General features: G+C 44.1%; 1 protein-coding gene across 1 annotated transcript in view; it reads left to right on the top strand.

The window, feature by feature from the left end:
* The first annotated feature begins 1,938 nt into the window (after positions 1-1,938).
* The window catches only part of LOC119954507 (ceramide synthase 6-like), a 49,457-nt gene continuing 35,491 nt past the window's right edge, over positions 1,939-15,904 (top strand). Inside the window, 1 exon segment of the mRNA XM_038779798.1 lies at positions 1,939-2,514. Coding sequence (XP_038635726.1) covers positions 2,321-2,514 — 194 coding nt within the window. The 5' untranslated portion in view covers positions 1,939-2,320.

The following is a 15,904-nucleotide window of genomic DNA, read 5'->3' as shown; positions in this document are numbered from 1 at the left end:
ATTTTCTCCCCATGTCTACGTGGGTTTCACCCCCCACAACCCAAAAATGTGCAGAGTAGGTGGATTGGCCACGTTGAATTGCCCCTTAATTGGAAAAAAAATAATTGGGTACTCTAAATTTATTTTAAAAAATCTTTGTTCCTAGTTGAGACAAGGTCACATTAAGAATCTGATCACATGACAAATTGATGATGCCATCAGCCATTTGAGCAGGCAAACGGGCAGTTATCCTAACAGCCTGTAGAGTAAACACCTTTCCAATAAAGCTGTTGTTTGTTTGTGCCTTTGTGGTCTGTAAGCCTGGACCAATTGATGGCATGTTTGGTCAGGCTTAGGAGCAGGTTCACAAGGAGGTCCTCCTCCTTCCCCACCCCTCTCCGCACAGGGTGCCGGTAGATCAGGAGCGTGGGGACTGGAGTGTGAACAAAACTGCAACAAAAGGTTTTTTAAGTAACTAAGCAGGGAATGCAGTCTATAGCAACTTATGTAAACATGGTCCACGGACTCAGCAAGGCCGCAAAAAGGGCAGGTATCTTGGAAGTCTGTGAACCGATCAACCGATGGTTGTATGCTAGAAATACCACAATATTGTTGTGGATCTGGAGTCACTGTGAGCAGAACAATCATGGTCATTTTTTTTCCTTAAGGGCATTCCGTTTGCACAACAAACGATGATTGTTTTATGGTCACAGTTACTGAGAGTAATTTCAAATTCCTTTTATTAATTGAATTTAAATTCCGCCAGCCATCATGGTGGGGTTTGAACCTGTGTCCCCGGGGGCATTGCCTGGGCATTCTGGATTTCTAATCCAGTGACACCACCATCCCCTCCAAGAAATTATTCACAATAGCTGGGCAGAAAGTTTGTTTATATGAAGGAAAGTTGCATTTTAGCAGCTTCTTTAAGGCAACTGCAGCTCTCAGACACCATCTTGATCCGGTTCTTTACAAGTCAGGAAATGACTAATAGCCTTCAACGTCACCTTTAACTGTTTCGATTGGGTTGAATTTCCCCAATGTGCTTTTTAACTGATTCAGTTAGTTCATCAATCAGCTGATTGCTTTGAATCCCTGTGAAAATGTTGATTAAAAAAAATAATGAACAGATGATATGCTGACACGTAGAATCTTCGTGGAATCCCTACAGTGCAGAAGGAGGCCTTTTCGCCCATCGGGTCTTCACCGACCTTCTGAAAGAGTACTGCTCCTAAGAGGCCTTGGCCCCGGTCCTATCCTGGTAACCCCACCTAACCTGCACATTCCTGGATACTAAGGGGCAATTTTACCATGGCCGATCCACCTAACCTGCGCAGCTTTGGACTGTGGGGGGAAACCAGAGCACCCCCGAGGAAACCCACGCTAACACGGGGAGAACGTGCAAAGTCCACACAGCCAAGTCTCCTGGAATTGAACCTGGATCCCTGGCGCTGTGAGGCAGCAGTGATAACCACTGTGTGTGTTGCCAGTTTACAAAACTGAAGGTTACCAGATAATTCACAGACGGGAGAAACATTCTGTTTCATTTTAACTTTAAAATTGCGTTCAGGGCTTAAAAATGGCTTCTTTCCCCGTCATGTCTGCTCGACTTCATGGCTGTCCAGCAACGTTTCCCACATGTTATGAAACGCTTATGTGAAAACGATCCGCACCTATTTGTGACACAGGTCAACCGGCTCGACTTTTTAAAAAGTAAAACCGTGTGAGCAATGACCGTATTTAGAAGGGACTCTTGATTTTGCTCTGAAACATTGGTTGAACAGTGGGGAAGCTCAATGGGCCTGCTGGAGATATCCTCCCCATTTGCCAGAAGGAGTGGCGCTTCCGTGTTTTCCTTTTGAGCGTCTAGAGGTTTATTCGTGTGTATGTTAATTCTGACCCCTCCTCCCAGCACCTCCTCTATTATGTCATTCGGTGAAAAATAACTATTTTTGAATCCCCCCAGCCCCCACAAAAAGTATTCAACTTTTGAAAAGAGTTTTAAATATTGAGAACCCAAAAAAATCCCACAAGGCGACTCCCTTTGACCGACCCTGCTTAGCCCTCACAACGGACGCCTATTTTTTTTTACCTGCTCGGTTATTTTAATGTCATGTAACTTGGTGGACGGATAGCTAAACTGCTTTTCGTCCACACAGTTTCCATTTATTGAGTTTGAAGAGCTCCCTTTTTTTTGATAAGAGCTCGCAGCGCTGGTTTGTGGAACCCGAGGCAGGAATTTGTTTTCGAATATGTTTAACCAATCGATGAGACAGAACGGCAGGGGTCACGTTCGCGGCAAGGCTGGCTGTCTTGCAGTCTCGCTCAGCGCTTGGCAGCTTCGATGATGGAGGGCAGCGCTTGGCTGCCACTGTGGCTTTCCATTTCGGTGTGGGACGAGAGTTTCTGGCTGCCCCTCAACGTCAGCAGGGCACAGCTGGAGGACTCGCAAAACCCCGTCTACCCCCGGCTCAAGGATCTGTATTTTATCCTGCCCTGGACCTGGGCAATCTACGTGTTGCGGCTTCTCTTTGAAAGGTAAGGAGGTGGTGGTGGGGGGAGGAAAAAAAAAGAGTGGGAGAAAACTACACACAACCCGTGAGCAGAGTGTGGTAAATGTGTAGTTAGTGTGTGTGTGTGTGTACGTGGACACTCATTGTTGGCACTCGGTTTTACACATGATTCAAACTTCTGATTTGAAAGCATTTTTTTTTAATATGGCAATTTCATTTTTTAAAGCGGTTCTGTCACGAAAAAAAAAATACAACTCCTCAAATAATTAAAAAAAAGTAAGGCTGGGTCAGTTTAGCTCGGAACTCCCAACTACTTTTTGAGATGTCCTGGCAATTTTCCGCCAACAGACGTCGCCAGGCAATTGCTGTTTATTTACATTGTCCACGCTCATAGAACCGTCTCCGCACTCAGAATCTCACAGCAGCGTCCGTTCGGTCCATTGTCTGTCTGTGTGCTGGCCCCTCTGAAAGCTCCTGACTTGCTTCGACCCCTCTCTTTCTTTCTTCCCCCCCCCTCCCAGCCGCGCATTTGTTTCCCTGTTCCAAGTTTACACATTGATTTCATTTCGTTCAACAGCTACAGCTTGCAACAATGTAGCCGCTTCTCCTGCAGTAACACATCCCAGGCTGCGATCAAGCAAAGTTTGATGCTTGTACTTTTTTAAGAACATGAGGAGCTGGGGTCAGGAATTCGGCCCCTCCAGCCTGCTCCCTCCATTCAGTGACCTCATCTGGGCCTCGATTCCCATTTTCCTGCCCGTTCTCCGTAACTCTTCAGCCAATTACTGATTTTTAAAAATCTGTCTATCCCCCTCGCATTTTCTCATGTCCAGTGCACCTGGTGGATTTGCCACCCCTTGAGAGAAGTAATTTCTCCTCGTCTGGGTTTTAAATCTGCTACCCCTTATCCTAAATCCATGACCTCTTGTTCTAGATTGGCCCACAAGAGGTTCCCTACGAGAGCTCCGGTTTCCTCCCCCAGTCCAAAATTGTGCAGTTTCGATGGATTGGCTGTAATAAATTCTCCTTGGTGTCCAAACATTAGGTGAGGTTATGGGGATAGGGCCTAGGTAGAATGCTCTTTCAGAGCGTTGGTGCAGACTCTATGGGCCAAGTGGCCTACTTCTGCACTGTAGGGATTCTATGGTTGAGCCTCTGCTCTCTACCTTTGCTTTGTCAATCCCCTTTTATCATCTTATCTACCTCAATTAGATCTCATCTCATTCTTCTACACTTCAGAGAGTATAGGCCTAAACTGCTCAACCTCTCTTCAAAAGAGAAATTCCTCATCTCTGGAATCAATCCAGTGTACCTCATCTGAACTGCCTCCATATGCAACAACATCCCTCCTCAAAGAAGAGGACCAAAACTACACAATGCTCCAGGTGCAGTCTCAACAATGCCTTGTATGGTTGCAGCAATACTTTCCTACATTTATACTCCATTCTTTTAGCCATAAATGCTAAAATTCCAGTTGCCTTCCTCACTACCTGTTGTTCCTGCACACTACTGTTCTGGATTGGATTTTGTTTATTGTCATGTGTACCATGGTACAGTGAAAAGTATTTTTTTGCGAGCAGCTCAACAGATCATTAAGTACATGAACAGAAAAGGAAATAAAAGAAAATACATAATAGGGCAACACAAGGTACACAATGTAAATACATAACACCAGCATTGGGTGAAGCATACAGGGGTGTAGTGTTAATGAGGTCAGTCCATAAGAGGGTCGTTTAGGAGTCTGGTAACAGTGGGGAAGAAGCTGTTTTTGAGTATGTTCGTGTGTGTGTTCTCGGACTTTTGTATCTCCTGCCCGATGGAAGAATTTGGAAGAGTGAGTAAGCCGGGTGGGAGGGGTCTTTGATTATGCTGCCTGCTTTCCCCAGGCAGCGGGAGATGTAGATGGAGTCAATGGATGAGAGGCAGGTTTGTGTGATGGACTGGGTTGTGTTCATGACTCTCTGAAATATCTTGTGGTCTCGGGCTGAGCAGTTGCCATATCAGCCTGTGATGCAGCCAGATAGGATGCTTTCTATGGTGCATCAGCAAAAGTTGGTAAGAGTTAATGTGGACATGCCGAATTTCCTTAGTTTCCTGAGGAAGTATAGGCGCTGTTGTGCTTTCTTGGTGGTAGCATCGACGTGGGTGGACCAGGACATATTTTTGGAGATGTGTACCCCTAGGAATTTGAAACTGCTAACTGTCGTGTTATTCACCCTGGGGTAACACAGACTGCAGCTGGATGCAGTTGTACTTGAAAGTAGACGCCAAACGTTGATGTTAGTTCAATATGTTTTATTGAACTTCTTGAGCAGTGCACACGGCTTGCTGTGGGTTGACACTCTACTAATCTAAGCGTGCTAACTATAACTAGCTAGACCAGACTAGCTCTGAGCCACGTGAAGAAGGTGCTAACTGATATATACACCCTGACTCACTACAGTTGTCACCAGTGGAAAGAAGCAGAGTGCTAATGCCTCGTGTGTTTTATAGTGGGAAACCACCCTCTAGTGTTCTGCCTGGTGATTGGTTGTGTTCTGTCCTGTGTGTTGATTGGCTGTACTGGGTGTCTGTCACTGCCTGTCTGTATCTCATTATGTGCATGAGTGCATATCATGACACTAACCATCTCCACCTCGGCCCCGTTGATGCTGACAGGGGTGTGTACAGTACTGTCCTTTCTGAAGTCAATGACCAACTCTTTAGTTTTGCTGGCATTGAGGAATAGATTGTTGTCGCTGCACCACTCCACTAGGTTCTCAATCTCCCTCCAGCATGCTGACTCGTCATTATTCGAGATCTGGCCCACTATGGTCGCATCGTCAGCAAACTTGGAGATGGAGTTGGAACCAAATCTTGCCACGCAGTCGTGTGTGTACATGGAGTATAGTAGGGGGGTAAGTACGCAGACTTGCAGGAGCCCAGTATTGAGGACTATTGTGGAGGAGGTGGTGTTGTTTATTCTTACTGATTGTGGCCTGTGGGTTAGAAAGTCGAGGATCCAGTTGCAGAGTGAGGAGCCAAGTCCTAGGTTTTGGAGCTTTGATATGAGCTTGGCTGGGATTATGGTGTTGAAGGCGGAGCTGTAGTCAACAAATAGGAGTCTGATGTAGGAATCCTTGTTGTCGAGATGCTCTAGGGATGAGTGTAGGGCCAGGGAAATGAAAAATGAAATGAAAATCGCTTATTGTCACGATTAGGCTTCAATGAAGTTACTGTGAAAAGCCCCTAGTCGCCACATTCCAGCGCCTGTCCGGGGAGGCTGGTACGGGAATCGGACCGTGCTGCTGGCCTGCTTGGTCTGCGTTAAAATCCAGCGATTTAGCCCAGTGAGCTAAACCAGCCCCTGATCTGCGTCTGCTGTGGACTGGTTCTGGCGGTATGCGAATTGCAGTGGATCAAGGTGTTCTGGGAGTATGCAGGTGATGCGCTTCATGACCAACCTCTTGAAGCACCTCATTAAGACTGAAGTCAGGGCCACCAGAAGGTAGTCATTGAGGCAAGTTGCCTGGTTCTTCTTTGGCACCGGTATGATGATGGTCTTCTTGAAGCAGGTGGGGACCTCGGAGCGGAGTAAGGACAGTGCGATTCATGCACATGGACACCCAGATCCCTCTGCACCGAAGCATTCCGAAGTTTCTCTGCATTTAGATAATTTGCCTTTCCTTTTTCTCGACCAAAATGGATAACCTCAATTTTATCCATTTTAAACTCCATTTCCCAAATTTTGGCCCACTCGCCTAACCTATCCCATACTATTTGTGAATTTCTTATTTCTTTATGGCAACTTAAGATCCCACCTATTTTAGTGTGATCTGCAAATTTGGCTATAGTACCGTCTGTTCCTGCATCCAAGTCATTAATATATTTTGTTTGGGTGGCACAGTGGTTAGCACTGTTGCCTACTGTGCTGAGGACCTGGGTTCGATCCCGGCCCTGAGTCACTGTCCGTGTGGAGTTTGCACATTCTTCCCGTGTCTGCATGGGTTTCACCCCACAACCTAAATCTGTGCAGGTTAGGTGGATTGGCCATGCTAAATTGCCCCTTAATTGGATAAAATAATTGGTTTCTCTAAATTTATAAAAAAATATATATATTGTAAATCGTTGGGTCCTGAGGACTTAGCATTTTGCCAACCAGAAAAAGACCCATTTAGCCAGTTAGCCAGTCCTCTATCCAAGCTAATAAATTGTCTCAAACCCCATGTGATCCTATTTTGTGTATTAAGATTTGTGCGGCACCTTATCAAATGCCTTCTGAAAGTCGAGATATACTGCATCTACAGGATCCCAATTCAAAGAACCCTGGCAAATTGCGTGATTTACCCTTCATAAAACCATGCTGACTGATGGATTGTGGTTTGATTTTCCGAATGTCCTGTTATTATTTCCTTCATTAACAATTCTAACAATTTCCAAACGACAGATGTTATACTCAAAGAGAAAATGCTGGAAAGTCTCAGCAGGTCTGGCAGCATCTGTAGGGAGAGAAAAGAGCTAACGTTTTGAGTCCAGATGACCCTTTAGATTCCAGCATCTGCAGTAATTTGCTTTTAGACAGATGTTATACTAACCGGTCTATAGTTTCCTACTTTCTGCCTCCCTTTTTGAATAAGGGCGTTAAATTGGCATTTTCCCAATTCACTGGAACCTTTCCTGCATCCAGGGAACTTTGGAATATTATAACCAATGGATCCACTCTCTAGCTGCCTCTTCCTTTACGACTCTAGGATGTGGGCCATCAGGCCCTGGGACCTGTCTGTCTTCAATCCCGATAATTTGTGCAGTACTTTTTCTCTATGAGCAGTAGGACAGGTACCTAAATAGGTGGGTTCAAGGGAGACAGAAATTGAGAGTGAAAGCTTTAGGGAGGGTATTCCAGGGTTCAGGGCTCAAACTCGGCCACCAATAGGGGAATGAAAGAGGGTTTGTGCAAGAGGGCACAATTGGAGGAGCACAGAGATTTCGGGGGCTGCAGGAGGTCAGAGATAGGTTGGAATGAGAACGTGGAGGGATTTGTAAATGAGAACATGGGAGAGATCTGTAAACTAGATTGCAAATCTTAAAATTGAGGCATTGCTTGAACAGGAACCAGTGTAGTCAGTGAGCAAAGGGCTGGTGAATGAACGGGACTTGGTACCAGTTAGGTTAACACAGCAGAGTTTTGGATGAGCTCTGAAGTTTATGGAAAATAGGAGGTGTCATATTTTTATAATGATATAAAGGCACCAATCACTCAAGGGATTAAGTAAACGTTCATTTATTTATACTGGGCTCAGAAGGACATATATACATGAATAGCAAGCTTGAAAACATCAGAAGCAGAGTTGTGTCCTGCTTGCAGGCTGAAGTAAAACTGAAGCTGGTTCACGTGACACATTTCCTTTCTATTGATGGCATGCTGCTATCCATTTAAAGGCATATTACAACATCACTCCTTTTTAAAGACACATTTCCCCCTCCCCCAAAGATGTTGAACTATTTAAAATACATGTTCATGTTTAGTTACCATTACGCAAGTATATAGAACTAATGAATCAATGAGTTAATAAAGCAGTGAGGTAATCTGCTGGTACGCCCACATGCTGTTAGGATTACGTTGCCTGGAGGCTTCTTTAATTGTGGACAGTGATCTGTGGGATTGTTCTTGGATTTTGTCCTTGAAGCAATAGGACTGTACTGTGCTTGAGGAGCTGGAGTGGACCTGATTTTTCCTCTGTTACACCTCACTGTTGTGCCTTCATGTAATGGCTTTGTAGGAGCTTGCTTCCAGACAAATCCCTGTCACTTCGGCTGATTGCCATGTACATTTTGTGGGATCCTGGATGTAAATTTGGTTTCCCAACTGCAAATCTAGCAATTCTGGACATTGTGCATATTAGTCATCTTCTCTTGCAGTTTTAAAAGTTGCTCTCTGGTTTCTGAGAGAGTAGAATGGGTAAGAGTAAGTAAATTATAATGCAGTGGTCTGATGAATATGAGTTGTGCCAATGATGCCAGCAGTTGAAGAGTGATGCAGACTGAGGCCAGCAGAGCGGGTTAAATTCATGTACCGACTGATGTTATTCATGAAGGCCCCGCCTTCTCAACCGTTCCCCTCACCTGAGGTGTGGTGACCACGGGTTAAACCACCACATGTCATCTCCCTCCCTCAAAGGGGAAAGCAGCCTATGGTTATCTTGGACTATGGCGACTTTACTTTAGTTGCACATAAAGATGTTGCTCTCAGATGTAACATTGCAATGTGTAGATCTTTCTTTGTCTGTCTACGTTTGAGAATTAGGGATTTTGCCTTGCGAATCATACATTCAGCTAGGCCATTCGATCAAGGTTATTGAGGAATAGTAGTGTGATTGATAGTCCACTTCTCTCTCCAATCTGGAAAGGTTTACCAATAAATTGCTGGCTGTTATCAGTAATGATCTCTCGAGGCATGCCATATAAACTTAACATTGCACTTTGCGACAGTTGTGCTTGACATATTATGTTGAACAATGGGATACTAATTGATGATGAAGTCAGTTGAATGGACATGGAAGTGATCGGATGTGATTTTGGACCAAGGGTGGGTAGGAAGCTCGTGTAGAATCAGTGGTTCTTTGTGCTTCAGCATATGATCTTGACATGCCTCACTTCTTGACGTCAGTGTCGTTGTTCATACTCAGCCGTTAGACTGTCTCTCTTGTGAGTCTTCTGGTCTGATCTATTCCCATGTGTGAGTGATGAAGCCATTGAAGAATATTGGATCGCAAAGATTCCAGCATGATGACCTGCCTGCCTTTAAAATTGGCTCCTGGGAAATACCTAGCTCAGCCTGGTAAGGCCAAAATGGCTTCATGTGTTCATGGACATGCTAAATTGACTCAGCCCCCCTCAATGATGTTTTTGCTATGCTTCTGTAGTGTAGAATTCTTTGCAGTTTCATCTTGTAGCTGCTGGCATTTGTGTTGTTCAAAATGTACCAGACCAATGTGAAGAGCATGAGCCTACTTTTGACAATAGCAATTATTATTATTATCTTCAAGTTCAATGTCCATTTAAATCAACTTGTCGATCCCAGGATATTTATTTTGTTTTCGCTGAGTTCAGCAATCTGCTCAGTGTATCGATGTGACTATTTAGTCATTTGGCATATACCTAATCTCAGTCATAACCTTGAATCATTTATCAAGAAACATGGTCATCTTGGTGGTGTACTGGTCAATGGTTTTCACCAAATAATCTCCAGTGGCCTATGGTCAGTCTACCAGAAATCATTTGCAAAATAGGTAGGCATGAAAATGCATGATTACAATCACTGAAGCTGAAGTTTCCCACTCGATGTTGGGTTGCATTTAGACAAGAAATTTTGAAGCAAATGTTTGCCTTTTTTTTGTAGTAGGCGTGCTCCCAGACCTTTCTTCGAGGCATCTATTTCCTTGTAATGTTTCAATGCTTTGAAGAAGTATTGGTGGTTTTCATGCCACATCCCATCTCAGTAATTCCCTTAGAAAAGATGACCTTTGAACCAAATTGAGAATGTATGGAGACAGGAAGTTAAAGTGATCTATTGTCCTTTATCTTATGTGGCTTTGATATTGATATCCTCTTTTTCTTGGATGGCAATATATGGCAGAGGTGGAATAAATATAACCAAATAAATTGATCTGCCGCATCTTGATAGCACATTTCAGACTGTTGAACACCAATCCTTCATTACGTGCTGCTCTCATCAGCAAGTGCAGATTATGGTCTATAATGTGTTAGCGTTTATTACCAGGGTGCTTGAGTTTAAGAGCCACGGGGTTATGCTGCAACTGTACATGACCCTGGTGAGACCACATTTGGAGTATTGTGTGTGGTTCTGGTCACCTCACTGTAGGAAGGATGTGGAAGCATTGGAAAGGGTGCAAAGGAGATTTACCAGGATGCTGCCTGGTTTGCAGGATAGGTCTTCTGAGAAAAGGTTGAGGGAGCTAGGGCTTTTCTCTTTGGAGTGGAGGAGGATGAGAGGTGACTTAATAGAGGTTTATAAGATGATGAGGGGATAGATAGAGTGGATGTTCAGAGACTATTTCCTCGGGTGGATGTAGCTGTTCCAAGGGGGTATAACTATAAGGTTCGGGGTGGGAGATATAGGAGGGATGTCCGAGGTAGGTCCTTTACTCAGAGAGTGGTTAGGGTGTGGAATGGACTGCCTGCTGTGATAGTGGAGTCGGACACTTTAGGAACTTTCAAGCGGTTATTGGATAGGCACATGGAGCACACCAGAATGACGGGGCGTGGGATAGCGTGATCTTGGTTTCGGACAATGCTCGGCACAACATCGAGGGCCATGGGGCCTGTTCTGTGCTGTACTGTTCTATGTTCTATGGTCGTGTTCTTGCTGTGTTCTACCCAAAACAGCACTGTCATCGGTGAAGCAGATGCATCCTGGCACAGCACGTGTAATGTGTTCTATGTGAGCTTGAAAAAGATCCTGAATAACAATCCAAAAGGAAGTTGTTAAAACAATATCGGGGTATGAAATGTAGTGAACTCTTGGGATTCCTCTGCAAGATGTGCTGACCAGTAGCCATGATTGGCATCCAGCTTTGAGAAAAATCGTGCACTGCAAATCTCAGATTTAACTCTTTTTTTAAAAAATGTGGGTATTTTGGAAGAACAACAATTCAAAGCTGTGTTTAAACATTGTAGATCAAGGTATGCATTCAATAACCTTTCCTCCTTTTATGACACCTAGAACTGAGTTGCACCAGTTGGTGCGCTCTGTACCCTTCTAATGATTCCATCTTTCCCCATTTTGTCTAGTTCAGCCTTCAATTTAATTTACAAGTTTGCATTCTCTTGCAAGTGTAATGTTGTAGCTCCCTTGAAATTGCCAATTTTGATTAAATGTTCTGGATATTTTGATGTTAGGCCGTGAACTGAGTTGATGTGAATAGTTTCTGAGAGGTTGGTGTGTCATATGAGATCTGACTGTTGCCGTGGATTTTCGCTAGTGTGAGATGACAGCAAGCTGTTGTACCTGCGAGCACTGGGCCTTTAGTCTCCAAAGTGTGGAGCATCTGTGACACCCAGGAGGATTGATTGCACTTGCACTCCAGGGCTATGGTTCCTGTACATGGAATTAATAAACCTTTTGTATGCTGAAGTAGCACAGTAGTAGGTTACGCCATGGCCTTCCATATCTGTGGATACATGTCTTTTCGATTTCACAGGAATAGGATGTGGGAACTTGCCCCCGTGTCAATTTGCGGCAATAACCGATAGTAGCCAACTTTCTTAGGGTGGACAGTTTGATTCTTGGGCAAATACCTTGGATGGTGTGACAGTGTTTGTTTCCCACAAGTTTGACGGTGTGAAACCTGTGCTCACCGCTCTTTGTTTCAATGTTCACATTTTGGTTGTCAATCATCTCATGGATGTACTTCTGATGGGATACTGGATTATCATTCGTATTTCTTGAAGGTACCCGTTGTGCATGGTCTGTTTGGATCCGTGCACGGCAATTTGTAGCTACGTCAGCCTTTACTTTTGTGCACAGCTGCTGCCAATGGCCTTTTCAGGGTAGCACTGTTGCTTCACAGCGCCAGGGTTCGATTCCCGCTTGCGTGACTGTCTGTCTGTGCGGAGTCTGCATGTCCTCCCTGTGTCTGCGTGGGTTTCTTCCCAAAAGTTCGAAAGATGTGCTTGTTAAGTGAATTGGACATTCTGAATTCTCCCTCTGTGTACCCGAACAGGCACCGGAGTGTGGCGACTAGAGGATTTTCACAGTTACTTCATTGCGGTGTTACTGTAAGCCTACTTGTGACAATAATAAAGATTATATATTTCTGCCACATGCTTTGCAGAATTGCTGGAAATCTGGGCCTTTCCTTGGTGTTTGCAGAAAGCCACACATTCCACATGTCTTGCTAGGTTTGTGTGTTCTAGTGAGCGTGACAATCATTGGGATTGTACTGGAGACTTGTAAGCTTCATTGATCTGAGAGGATTGCTTTCTGCTTGCGTCCATTCTTGTGAAGTTCTTTGTTTAGTTCTTTGTTTTGGGCTTGTCCAGCAGGTTTTCTGGAACAGTTTCATGAGAGTACATGTGATCATCAATTCAACAATTCTGTCTACTAGCTCTTGAGTTTGAAAAATTACGGTGTACTCTTTCCTCTACATCTGCTGATTAAGTGGTCTACGGATTTTGTCGGATGTTGTTGAAGTTACATGAGCTGTAGTTGATGAATGCAGAATTTAAAAAAAAATTATTAATAAATTTAGAGTACCCAATTATTTTTTCCAATTAAGGGCCAATTTAGCGAGGCCAATTCACCTACCCTGCTCATCTTTGGGTTGTGGGGGCGAAACCCACGCAGACACGGAGAGAATGTGCAAACTCCACACGGACAGTGACCCAGGGCCGGGATTCGAACCAGGGTCCTCAGCAATGCTAACCACTGTGCCACCGTGCTGCCTTATGAATGCAGAAATTTAACCTGATTCTGAAGCGATTGACCAACATAGGCCATACATTCTGGGCATCCTTTTGTTTGCTCCCTGTTAATCCTGTCATGTTCAGCCGATGTGGACCGTCACTCCCACTTGTTAAGCAATTTTGTACAGTTTGCTTGTCTGGTTCAACAAAACCATAGCTCTATGTTATTTCAATGTTTGAATTTGGATAGCAGGACACTGCATCTCAATTGAAGTGGGAAATTTTGTGGTCATTTTAACAATACCCCTTTTAACCTTCCTCCTGTTTTTATTCAATGTATTGCTGGGTAACTCCTGAAATCATCCCTTATAATTGCAATCTCCGGGGCAGCACAGTGGGTAACACCGCTGCCTATGGAGCTGAAGACCCGGGTTCAGATCCTGGTCCTGGTGTGGAGTTGGCACATTCTCCCCGTGTCTGCGTGGGACAACCCAAAGATATGCAGGGTTGGTTGGCTACACTAAATTAACCCTTAATTGTGAAAAATAATAATCGTGTACTCTAAATTTCTAAAAATAAAAAATAATTGCAATCTCCCTGGCTATTTTTTATGGCTTTTTTGTTTGGCTCTCCCTTGGTCTCTTATTGATCTGGTCCACACCTTGGTCACGTGCCTCTCTCAGCAGCGATAGTTCCGTGCTCTGTCCCGCTCAGTGAACTGAGGAGATATGCAGTGCAAACTCACCATGAGGGATCCATCAGTTTACCAGCTATTTCTTTTTATAAAATAAATTTAGAGTACCCAATCCTTTTAAAAAATTTTTTAAATGCGCCACCGTGCCACCCCTTTACCAGATCTTTCTACTTGTGCATCATCCTGGCCTGTGCCTACAATGGGCGGCACGGTAACACAATGGTTAGTACTGTTGCTTCACAGCGCCATGGATCCGGGTTCGATTCCCGACTTGGGTCACTGTCTACGTGGTCTGCACATTCTTCCCACGTCTACGTGGGTTTCCTCCGGGCGCTCCGGTTTCCCTCCACAAGTCCTGAAAAACATGCTTGTTAGGTGAATTGAACATTCTGAATTCTCCCTCAGTGTACCTGAACAGGCGCTGGAGTGTGACGACTAGGGAATTTTTCACAGTAACTTCGTTGCAGTGTTAATGTAAGCCTACGTGTGACACTAATAAAGATTATTATTATTATTTTCTGTGTCACCACTGCGCTGCGAACGTGGTGCAGTCTGACCAAAATGTCAAGGGTCATCTCTTGCCATGTAGCATGATCTAAGACTGTTCACCATGTCATACATGTACTTAATCTTCCTGTCGTGCTGCTTGACCCCCCGCTGAACATCATGTTCTGCTTTTATAATGACAGAGACACCAATCACTCTTGAGGGATTGGGACAACATGTTATAGGTTCATTTATTTAAACTAAACACATAAGGACACTCTATACATGGATATAAATCTTAACATCTGCAGCAGGGCCACATCTGCTGTGTTGTACTCCCAGACTAAAGTGAAACAGCGGTTAGATTACATGATGCACTTCCTTTCTCGTTATGGCGTACTGCTATCCCTTTAAATACATATTGCAACAGGAGGCACACCATTAGGACAGGCGAGGTTATAGGTAACAAAGACATGAATGAGGATTTCAGCAGCAAATAAGTTGAGGCTGGCAAAGTCTAGAAGGTGGAAGTAGGTGATCCTGATTTTGGAGCAGATATGTCAATGGAAGCTCATCTCATGGTCACATTGAACAGCAAGGTTGTGAAGCATCTGATTCAACATCGGGCTGCTGCCAGGAAAAGGGATGGAATGGTGGTTCAGGGGACATCCAAGATGATGGCTTCAGTTTTGCCGATATTACGCTGGAGGAAATTTCTACTTGCCCAATAATGGATGCCGGACAAGCTATATGCTGGTTTATAGAGGTGGAGGGAGCCAGAGGGCAGTGAGGTAGAGCTGGGTTTCATTGACGTACATGTGAAAACTGATGCACTATTTCGGATGATGTTGCAAGTGCTGATGGCAGCATTCAGATGAGAACTGGAAGGGAACTAAAGATAAATCCTTGTCAATCACCAGGGGGTTAGGATACAGGTACAGAAAGACATAGTTATAAGAATATTATCGTTTGTTGTAGGAGATTTGAATACAAAAGTAGGGGGGAGGGGTTATGCTTCAGTTATATAGGGCATTGGTGAGACCACCTCTGCAGTACTATGCACAGTATTGGTCTCCCTATTTAAGGAAGGATGCAAATGAGTTGTGAGCTGTTCAGAGAAGGTTTGCCACACCTGGGATGGGTGTGCTGTCTTATGAGAGAGGATTGTACAGGTTCGGTGAGTAAGAGGCAACTTGATTGAGACATAAAATCCTGAGGGGTCTTGACAGGGTGGATGTGGAAAAGATGTTTCCTCTTGTAGGAGAATCTCAACCTAGGGGTCACGGGTTAGAATTAAAAGTTTCCCATTTAAGACCCAGATGAGGTGAAATATTTCCCCTGAGGATCGTGTGTTTAGAATGAGACTATTACTCGGGTGGCAGTACACACGATGCTGAACTTGGGACATTAGATGCCAGATATAGGCACCTGAGTGAGAGTTTCAAATTTATGTTGGTGCTTGGTATGAACCACCTATTTATGTATAGGTTTGCTCAAGTTCCTTTAATCAGGAGGGATAGGAGATTGATCCCCATTCTGCGCTGTGTTTGGTGGTCCAAAATTTGGAAGAGACCTAACAAGGACTGCCAACTCTCAATCGTCCATTTTACATGATTACGCAATCAAAATTATACCCAATGCGGCCTTGTGCAGTATGTTACGATTGAAGTATTGAATGTACGTGGATGTTTGCACATTTTTGCCTTTTTTGCTTTCTTTCTGTTGATGTCTGCAACTGTTTACAAAGCCAAAAACTACCTCAATAAAATTGTTTATTAAAAAGAAAAAATTATCCCCAATGTCTCAGGTCAGGCATGAGTAATAGCTGCTT

Source organism: Scyliorhinus canicula, chromosome 19, assembly GCF_902713615.1.
Source record: "Scyliorhinus canicula chromosome 19, sScyCan1.1, whole genome shotgun sequence".
Taxonomy (NCBI): Eukaryota; Metazoa; Chordata; class Chondrichthyes; order Carcharhiniformes; family Scyliorhinidae; genus Scyliorhinus; species Scyliorhinus canicula.
This window is presented reverse-complemented; position numbering and strand designations above follow the sequence as displayed.